A 10,578-nucleotide genomic window follows, 5' to 3' on the forward strand; every position below is an offset into this window, starting at 1 on the left:
TGCTTCCTCCAGCCCATTGTTTCTCATGATGTACTCTGCATATAAGTTAAATAAGCAGGGTGACAATATACAACCTTGACGTACTCCTTTTCCTATTTGGAACCAGCCTGTTGTTCCACGTCCAGTTCTAACTGTTGCTTCCTGACCTGCATACAGATTTCTCAAGAGGAAGGTCAGGTGGTCTGGTGTTGCCGTCTCTTTCAGAATGTTCCACAGTTAATTGTGATCCACACAGTCAAAGACTTTGGCATAGTCAATAAAGCAAAAATAGATGTTTTTCTGGAACTCTCTTGCTTTTTCGATGATCCAGCTGCTGCTAAGTCGCTTCAGTCGTGTCCGACTCTGTGCGACCCCATAGACGGCAGGCGACCAGGCTCCGCCGTCCCTGGGATTCTCCAGGAAAGAGGACTGGAGTGGCTTGCCATTGCCTTCTCCGCAATGATCCAGCGGATGTTGGCAATTTGATCTCTGGTTCCTCTGCCTTTTCTAAACCCAACTTGAACATCTGGGAGTTCACTGTTCATGTATTGTTGAAGCCTGGCTTAGAGAATTTTCAGAGTACTCTATCAGACTACTATTTGGGGAATGTCTCCGGTCTATACTGGCAGGGCTTATGCTCTTGTTCAGTGTTCAGGGTGTTAGGAATTCGAAAGTTTCTGTATAGGAAATGTGAATGCATGATGATAAATGCGGATGAATTGGTTGCATTTGTTTCCATTCAGATTCACCAGGACACAAAACTCACCAAACATGTGCCTTTTCTCAAAAAGACCCTGGAACTGTTAGTTTGCCGAGTGAAAGCCATGCTTATCCTCAACAATTGCAGAGAGGCTTTCTGGCTGGGCAATCTTAAAAATCGGGACTTGCAGGTAAGCCTGGGCCCCTACCAATGATAACCTCCTTCTCTCCTCTTCTATTCTTTGTGAGAGCATTGGAAAGTATCTAAGGAAGGTGCCCTAAGCTCCACTCTCTCAATACTCACGACTGCTTTTCTCTTAAGTGACTGTTCAGCTCTTAAAGTTACTTTACTCTTGGGCCCCTGGCCCCAAGGGTTGCAGGTTGCACCCCTCAGCAGCAGCAGCAGAGGCACCAAAACATACCATTGATGTATTAGTAGGAAAGGTCTCAGACAGAGAAGCAGATCAGGAAAACCTTTTTCTGCAACTGTGGAGAAACTTTTTTTTGTTGTTTAGTTTTGTTTTTTTCACTCTAAAACTAGTCTGTTCTATTCCTGAAGTTATTTTCTGTGCTGATTTTTTTTTCTGACTGATTTTAACAAGTAAGCGTTTCTTAGTTCTGTCACTTGTCTGACTGATGGGCAATACTCTTTCTTTGGTCTAACACCATTTTTCAAGTACAGCCCAAGCCCTTCTCATTCATGTTTATGATATCTGAGTCTCATAATTTATACATGAAAATAATAAAGCCCAGAGAATTAGCTTCCTTTCTTCACCTCAGTGTTATTAGGTAGGTACTCTTGTTACCATGAAAATTGAAGCTCAGAGAGGTGAAGTAACTTGCCATTCAGCAATATTTGTGGAGAAAAGGTTTGAGTCCACACAGTCCTCATCCAGATTTGGTATTCCTAAACCACTTTAGTATACTATCTTTCAGCCTCTAAATGACCATTTGTGATTGGTGTGGGTTTTTTTTTTTTTTTAGATTCAATTTATAAAAATTATTTATTTGTTTTTTTCGTTGGGTGTGCTGTGTCTTCATTGTTGCTCGAGGCCTTTCTCTCATTGCAGCTTAACAGGGGCTACTCCAGTTGCCGTGTGCAGGCTGCCCACCACAGTGGCTTCTTACTGTGGAGCTTGGGCTCCGGGGCTCTTGGGCCTCAGTAACTGCTGCACGTGGGCTCAGTAGCTGTGGTGCACGGTGTGTGAGGCATATGGGATGTCCCCAGACCCAGGAATGAACCCGTATCCCATGCGTTGGCAGCAGGATTTTAACCACTGGACCACCAGGGAAGCCCTGTATATAGTTGATGTGTTGATGTTCATGTTCACATACTTTAAGGTATTTGAGAAGGTTTAGAATCATATTGAGCATTACCTGAGTCACCAATACAATCTGGTCTTGTAAAACTAGTATGATACTAGAATGCAAAGATACTAGAATCTTTTGTAAAACTACATATTGTGTGAGAGCCATAAGCATCTCAGAAGCCTTGGGTTGATGATCAGTTCTTCAGCTGCTGGATCACAGGTTGGTGTCTGTGTTTGATCAGGTTTGAATGACTTTCTTTGCCTTGCCTATAAACTTAAGCCTTTCTCCCCTTGAGACCCATGTGTGATCATTATAACCCACCATTTGTCTTGTCCCATTCACATTCAGGGTGAAGAGATTATATCCCAGAATTCCCAGGAGAGCACTGCAAATGAGAGTGAGGGTGATACATCATTCCAGGTCTCTGAGAGCCAAGCAGCAAAGGTACGTGCAGGACTTTTCCTGCCTGAATTTATAATTCCTTCCTTCTGTGGCCATCTTTATTCCCTCTAAAAATGGCTTCTGCACTTAGGTGAATTCTGTGAGGGCCAGAAGAAACATAGAAACACACACACAATATTATAATCACTCTTGAGTATCTCAAGTTGTGCTGTATGTTATACAGTTGAAAATTCCCTTCCATTATAGCCTCTTATTTTCCCTGAATTCGTATCTGAAACCATTTTAGAGGGGAGATAGGAAGAGGTCAAAGTGTTTTGTGAGTGTTGAGAAGAATGAGTTAAACCATTTAAACATGTTGTTTGAATATGCAAAACTTTGGCGTTTGCCAAAGCACAGAATCAAAAGCTGTCATCACTGAGGACTAAAATAATAGTGGTAATTCTTATGCTCTTCTGGGCTACTCCTGATGCTGTTGAGATTTCAAAGCAAAGAAAAATATATTTATAAAAGTTTCTTACAATTTGGGCAGGTTATAGATATCGAGAATCTCAGATTTAAGAACCCTGCTCTGGATACAATTTGTAATGCCATTTGAGGCTGCAAAAAGATCACTTAGTATGAAAAATTCTTTTATTACATGTTTCTCTGTTCTATTTGTATCGAATACCTCCACCTTGTTCTCATAAAAAAGTTTGAGGCAGACAGTATTCTATTATTTTGATGCTTTGTCCTAAGCACACCTCTCAGATTAGATTTTGCAGATCAGAGAGAATCTTATGCTGGATTCCTGTTGTATTTTGAATTTAACCAACATTTCATTCTATACTGAATGCCCATTTTCTTCCTATGTCACATACATGCTATAGTGCTGGAGGGCTGTGGGCTTATTTAAAAATCACACATGGTTGGGTTGCTGAATGGCCTTAGTATCAAAATGGCTCTGTCTATCATCTTGGCTTCAAGGCCATGATACAAGAATGGGGCAGCCTCTGATTCTCTTCTCAAAAGAATGGTTTAAACCTATCATTGGTTTTAACGGTGAAACAGTGCAGTTGTACATGCTGTGGGAGCAGTGTTGCAAGTCATGGGGTTACTCAGATGACCTAAAATAATTCTCCTTTGCCTCTTAGGATGGCGAAGAAGATAAAGCAAGTGATGGAGAAAAGGAGCAAGAGCGTGATGATGATGAGAGTGATGATGACTCTGATTAGACTACAGAAAGATGCTCCTTCCCCGTCTTTGCCAACAACTTACCATTTTGTGTTCAGGGTTACAGATCTGCTGCCTGTCTGCCTTTCTAACTGGAAGCATCCTATTTTGTCCTTAAAAAGGGGGTTCTATTGAATCAACTCAATTGTGGATTTCACAGATTGTCTACTAACGTTAAAGATGGTGGCTTAATGTCTACTATATTAAAGACGAATGTAGCATTACTTATCTATTTGGGTGAACATGGCAGTGCTGTGCTGCAGAACAGTCATGATTCTAGGCTTTGGGAGCTAGTTTTGAAACTCTGGATTTATTCTGCAATTTTAGCTTGTACCAGTTTTCAAATAAATTCTAAGTTCTGCCTCAGCTACCTTTTGGAATTTCCTTCGTAGGTGGTACTGAATTGGAGTTTGTGCCGAGAAATAAGAATTAAAATCACATGTTCCCTATTAAAAGGACTGTCTTATTTGAGATGAAAACACATTTGTGTCACTTTTTGGAGGAATGACAGATTTCTTTTAGTGCTCAGAGAAAGTCAAATGTTTGGCTGCATTTTAAATTTTTTGGTGGTTATGTAGACATATAAGATAAAGGTGAAAAGGGCAGCATCCAACTCAGTTAACTTTGCATAAATAATTTTTATTTCCACATTATTCTGAGTTATACCTATAGTCTAGTTACAAGAATACTACAAAATTACTTGTAGTTGATTAAAAATAGAACATTAAGCATACACTTCAGCTAAAATGGGGAACTCTTCATGTCTTCTGCTGTTATTTCAGTGCCAGACTATTAATATTTAATATTTGTTAATATTTCTGCCTACTTTCATACTCTCCAGTAATGTTAGGGTGTGTCTGGTTAGGTTTTTATGTTGTTTTTTGGTGGGGGAGGTTATTTAATCATTGACCTACACAAACATTTTTGACCCTTTCATCCTCATGTACATAGGAATCCATAATCTCCTTCCTTGACATTCTTTGTTTCTCCACCTCATTGTGGTTTTAGTGTTGAAATGAGTTCACAGTAGGCTCATTGGTATATATGGTTTAATGATTCTTTATCACATGTACATGTCAGTGCTAGTTTGACTCTCTTTCAAATGGTTGTTCATCTTTACAGTGGAAATGTTCTCCTCCCTTGCTCTGTCACTGGCCCATTTTTGGAGGGAAAGGGGGGAGAGGGGCTCCTGAATTGTCACCGCCTGACTGAAAAGCAAAATAGCTGGGGCGAGCACAGTTTCCTTTACAGGGACAGCTCTATGTAAGCTTCAGGCACATAGGGAAAGGCATGGTGTGAGGAACAGGGATCAGATGGGACCCTTTACTTGGAATGTTGCAAGGCAAAGGTGCACTTCTTGTATGTTGCATACAGCAAGAGGATGGAGCGTAACATCTGTTTGCACATGGTCACTGTCATCTGAATCTGAGGTTCCTTAAGTCCAGTGGGCCACTGGTGCTCCCGGCTAATGATTTTGCAAAAGGCTGACTTGTCTGAAACTCTGAAGGTCCCAGTCCACTTTGGTGGCTGAGCCGTGATGACCCTGCCAAAGACAGAATCCACTCCACTGAGGCGGACAGGCTGAGGCTTCCTGACCAGCCCTTTCTTGTTATTCATGGTTCGGAGCTCTGATGTGTGACAGGGCAACTTGGGACTCACCCCAGGCTCCAGGAATGGGCTGTCTAGGACTAGAGTGACCTCTTGAAAGCACAGCTGCACTTCAAGGTCAGAAGGGGTATGTGGGAAGCAGGGGGAAGCCCTAAAGGGGTGCTTGGAAGAAGGGGTAGGTGTTGTATGCCGCAGCCATTGGAAGCTCTCATCCAGTGGGGTCCATGGTGACCAGAGCTGGTATCCTGCCATTGACAGTCCTAGAGGAGAGGAATCAGAACATGGAATTTCCCTAGCATGCTTTTGGTGAGGGTAGGGCTGTTCAAATTCACATCTCTGTCTCAGTATTAACTTTACCGTACTCTGTAGTTCTCATGAACAGATTCCAGTACTTGTTAGGCTACAAGTAATTCTATAAAGCGCAGTAGAGGATAGTGACAAGTATTGAATCTGGTAACTGCTGTGTGTACTTTATTAAACCTAATCACAAGCCTCTGAAGGTAGGATTTTACCCATGGTACAGATGAGGAAATTGATTTGTCCAAGAGTAGCCCTGTTTGGTACTAGGATCTGTGCTGTGTTGATAACTGCTAAAGACAGAAACCTATATGCAGGTCAGGAAGCAACAGTTAGAACTGGACATGGAACAACAGGCTGGTTCCAAATAGGAAAAGGAGTACGTCAAGGCTGTATATTGTCACCCTGCTTATTTAACTTCTATGCAGAGGACATCATGAGAAACACTGGGCTGGAAGAAGCACAAGCTGGAATCAAGATTGCTGGGAGAAATATCAATAACTTCAGATATGCAGATGACACCACCCTTATGGCAGAAAGTGAAGAGGAACTAAAAAGCCTCTTGATGAAAGTGAAAGAGGAGAGTGAAAAAGTTGGCTTAAAGCTCAAGTGGTCCCATCACTTCATGGCAAATAGATGGGGAAATGGTGTCAGAAGTTTATTTTTGGGGGCTCCAAAATCACTGAAGATGGTGATTGCAGCCATGAAATTAAAAGACGCTTACTCCTTGGAAGGAAAATTATGACCAACCTAGATAGCATATTAAAAAGCAGAGACATTACTTTGCCAACAAAGGTTCATCTGGTCACGGCTATGGTTTTTCCAGTGGTCATGTATGGATGTGAGAGTTGGACTGTGAAGAAAGCCGACTGCCGAAGAATTGATGCTTTTGAACTGGTGTTGGAAAGACTTGAGAGCCCCATGGACTGCAACGAGGTTCAACCAGTCCATCCTAAAGGAGATCAATCCTGGGTGTTCATTGGAAGGACTGATGTTGAAGCTGAAACTCTAATACTTTGGCCACCTCATGCGAAGAGTTGACTCATTGGAAAAGACCCTGATGCTGGGAGAGATTGGGGGCAGGACGAGAAAGGGAAGACAGAGGATGAGATGGTTGGATGGCATCACCAACTTGATGGACTTGAGTTTGGGTAAACTCCAGGAGTTGGTGATGGACAGGGAGGCCTGGTGTGCTGTGATTCATGGGTCGCAAAGAGTCAGACATGAATGAGCAACTGAACTGAACTGAAAGACAGAATCTGTGCCTCTCAGGTGGCAGAGGCTGCTGGCATTCCATAGTGAGACATTATTTGTGGATGGGTGCTCAGGCCTATCTCACCAGATATTTGTGACTAAATCACAGGTATTTTATACTGTTGGTTTTCAAAGTATGATTCTGGGACTGGCAGCTTAAACATCCTGTGGAAACATGGAAGAAATGCAGATTCTCAGTTCCCCTGCATTCTGTGCTTAAACTCTCCAGGGGAGTCTGATGCACCTTACAGTTTGAGAACTTACGTTGTTCCTTTAAGGAACTTCAGCTTTTACTATTCTTAATTATGGACAGTCAGAAGATCAGAACCTCTTTTGACAAAAGTGACCAGCTCTCTCAGAGCCCTAAGGTACTTATACACCACCTCAGAGGAATTACACCAGGCAGGAGGGGAAAAAGTTCCCAAGACCAGTCCCTTTTTAGTTTTTAAAGATTTTTCTGGTTCTCCTATGTGTGTGTTTTTTGGGCTTCCCTGGTGGCTCAGCTGGTAAACACTCCATCTGCAGTGCAGGATACCTGGGTTCGAAGCCTGGGTTGGGAAGATCCACTGGAGAAGGGAATGGATACCCACTCCAGTGTTCTGGCCAGGAGAATTCCATGGTCTATACAGAATTACAGAGTCGCAAAGAGTCGGACATGACAGCAACTTTCACTTCACTGGGTATTTTTTTTTTTTTCTTGAAAGACCCACTGGTTGATATTTTTTCCTTTCTTCTTTGAAGATGAAAAGGTGTAGAGGATATGTTGCTAACTCAAAATTTACCCAAGTAGAATTTGGACTTTCCATCTTTCTACTTTGAAATCGTCAGTATATAAAGGATTTCACTGAATTCAAGAAAGATGTAACATTTATTCAGCACCTACCTACTATGATGAGGAGCACAGCAGACCGTTTTCTTTCTCGTCAAGTGTATTTCTCTGTACCTTCACTATTCTTCCACAAAGGTAGCAGCAAATGGCCACCCAGTAATTACCACCCAGTAATGGCCCAGAAGAAGTTTGACACCCTCACCATAGTTTATGAGACAGTGAAATTTTGTTTTGAAAAGAGAATTGTTGGTGACATTTGAAACAGAAGACCTGCCCCTGACAGTGGTTAGTAGAAAGAAGATTTGTTGATTTCCTCCAGCTGGGAATGTTTCTCCTGAGGTATGCAAGCTCTTGTGCATACTGTGTTCAAATATCTGGGCTGCCTTAGGATGAGAAAGTGACAACCAAGGGATAGTTATCTGTTCGAAACAGCCTGTGAAAGGCTTCTGGTACTTGATATTCTGACTCGAAGAGCACACATCCAGGATGAGGGCTGCTCTGGTACCCCATCAAGGCAAGGTGGGGGTGGAGAGTGTTAACTCTGAATATATGATATGGAAAAAAAAAAGTGCAGGAGCCCTTCTTCCTTGTCTCTTGAGAGGAAATAGGGCCAGAGGGAAAAGACTTTATCAAATGTCCAGCCGAAATACTCAGCAGAACCAACATGGGATGAAAGAGAGCGTCTGATCCCAGGTCCCTTCCACCACTTTTACATAAGGAGCAAATAAAGCTAGTTCACTGCTCACTTCTACCAGCCACGAACCTCCATCATCCACTTCAGGAGGAGTTGAACCTAGACAGTCTGTTCAAGTTGCTCTAAGAGCTCCCAAGTAGGAAACACCTGCTTCTAGCCCCAAAGATTTTCCCTTCATACCCTTCCTCCCATGTCAAGAAACCCCGTCCCTTCATTTCCGCACCTGAGGACGGGGAAGACAGCTGTCAAAGTGCAGCTGAGGTCTTTATGAACTGTGATCCCGAGGGGCTGGAGCGGCCCTAAGAGGGGCAGGCTCCCCCTCCCAGTCAGAAGAGGGGCTTATCTCCCGGGGATCCCTACCCCGGGGCAGGGGCCAGACGGATCTGGCCGAGGCGGAGGTGGTGGTGGGGCCCCGGGCTCGGTCCCACCATCCGGGCCGTGGTCTCACCTGCTGAACTCCGCGGGCCTCACGCTCCAGAGTGGCGGCGGCTGTTCCCTGGCCGCATCTTTTCTCCACCGGGTGCTTGGCAACAACCTTTGTGACCCAGGACCGTGGCGGCGGGGTGGGAGGGGTAGCGGGGAGCGGGGAGAGCCCGAAACGCGGAAGGGGCGCGGTGAGGCGGGGCGATCGAAGCGCCCCGCTCGCTCGGAGCCCCCATCTCACTGGAACACCTGGTCCGGGATTCAGCCTTCAGCAGTGCTGAACCGAATTCTGTTCCCCTCCACCTCTTCCCCACCTCGCCACAGAGATGTGCCTTTGATTTATCTGGTCAAAGAGGATTACGGAGACCATTTCAAAGACTGACCAGGAACCTGCCTGCATAAATGTCAGGGGAGCGGGGAGCTGTGGTTAGTATTAAAAGGTTAGCGCTACCCTTTAAACCCTGCTCTGAGTTACCCAGAGTTCTGAAGGCTTTTGTGGCTGCATTGAATAATCCCAATGCAAGGACCCAGACAGGTGCTCCCCTGTCAAGATGGAGAAAGATACATGTCTCCTTGACTTCCCAACCAAAAACTTTGCTTTCTGTTGAACTTCAAAAAGGAAGATTCTCATTCTCAGAAAGCTGTAAAACTGACACTTTCACCTTAGTAAAAGAGTGATTTGGCTACTTTTAAACTTCATTGCAAACAATTACTCTGGAAGGCTGGGGGAAGGGAGGTCTACCCAGTTGACTCCTCTATCCACAGTGCCTGACTATCACAGTGCCTGGCAGGGGGCAGTATCTGTATGAAGAATTAACTAATGGCCCACCTGCCCTTCCCTTCCCCAGAAACCACCCATGCACTTTGTGAACCCAGGGGACACAGCGCAAACAGCTGTCAGGTTTGTGTGACTAGGTGAAGCTGAAGGGGAGAGACTTGGCCTCTCCAGGATGGGGTCAGGCTGAGACCCTGGTTTGGAAGACCAGATAGTCTTGAGGGACTTGTCAAGGATTGTCAGATGGTCACTGTGTGTATGTGTGTCCCTGAGAAAGGAGAGATAAGTGGAGACAGTTGGAGAAGGTTGGTGGCAGAGAGGGGAAAGGGACGGAGAATGATGAATCTTGGAGGAGACTAAAATTATTTTAACTTACCACTTTTTACCCCAGTAAGTTTATTTTTATTTTCCTCTTGAATAATTTTGCATAGTTGCAATTTTTTTAAAAAAGTGTATTTTGTTTTCCCCTTCAATTTATCATCTGTGTTATGCTGCCATAGTATTTTTCCGGATTAGCATTTAAATGACTGCATAATACTGCTCTGAGTGGCTATACCAATGTTCAGTCATTCCCCAACTGTTGAGATTTTTAAAACAGATTATCTCAAAGAACACCTCTGCGCTGAAAGTGTTTTTTTCAATAATTTTGTTAAATAATTTAAAAACTTTGAAAATGTGTACAGCTCTTGCTTTCAATTTACAGATTTCCTTCTGAAGAGACCGTCAGTTTACAGTGTGATCAGCTAGTTGCGACGTTTACCGATTTCCCCTCAGCCTCTTCATAACTGAAAAAAATAACGTTATGTTCATTTGATAATTGCAAAGTGGCACCTCATGTTCTGTTGTTTAAAGGGCAGTTTTAAAATGATTTGTATTTAATGTGGTTTAATTGGCTATGCCCAGCTTGGTTTGGACATAGATCGCAAGCTTACTTTGAAGCATTTGAGAGAAGGGGTGAATGCGGCCCCATGCGCCGCCCCCCACCCCGCCGCCGCAACGACCGTAACCGCCAGTTCAGTTCAGTTCAGTCGCTCAGTCGTGCCCGACTCTCCGCGACCCCATGAATCACAGCACGCCAGGCCTCCCTGTCCATCACCA

The 10,578-nt window shown here is 43.9% G+C and overlaps 2 protein-coding genes across 4 annotated transcripts in view; one reads left to right on the plus strand and one right to left on the minus strand.

Moving 5' to 3' along the window:
• The window catches only part of FANCD2 (FA complementation group D2), a 53,400-nt gene extending 49,434 nt beyond the window's left edge, over positions 1–3,966 (plus strand). For all 3 annotated transcript variants that reach the window (XM_055414430.2, XM_088831959.1, XM_055414431.2), the window contains 3 exons: positions 723–869; positions 2,338–2,433; positions 3,522–3,966. In XM_055414430.2, coding sequence (XP_055270405.1) covers positions 723–869; positions 2,338–2,433; positions 3,522–3,602 — 324 coding nt within the window. In that variant the 3' untranslated portion in view covers positions 3,603–3,966. The remainder of the gene's footprint in view (positions 1–722; positions 870–2,337; positions 2,434–3,521) is intronic.
• A 516-nt stretch (positions 3,967–4,482) lies between these two features.
• FANCD2OS (FANCD2 opposite strand) lies at positions 4,483–8,933 on the minus strand. Its single transcript, XM_055413370.2, has 2 exons — positions 8,731–8,933; positions 4,483–5,468 (listed from the first exon to the last, which is right to left on the minus strand). Exon 2 carries the CDS (start codon positions 5,458–5,460, stop codon positions 4,924–4,926), a length of 537 nt encoding a protein of 178 aa, XP_055269345.1. The 5' UTR covers positions 5,461–5,468; positions 8,731–8,933; the 3' UTR covers positions 4,483–4,923.
• Positions 8,934–10,578: the final 1,645 nt, after the last annotated feature.

This window comes from Moschus berezovskii, chromosome 24, assembly GCF_049115385.1.
Source record: "Moschus berezovskii isolate FMDL1 chromosome 24, NW_MosBer_1.0, whole genome shotgun sequence".
Taxonomy (NCBI): domain Eukaryota; kingdom Metazoa; phylum Chordata; class Mammalia; order Artiodactyla; family Moschidae; genus Moschus; species Moschus berezovskii.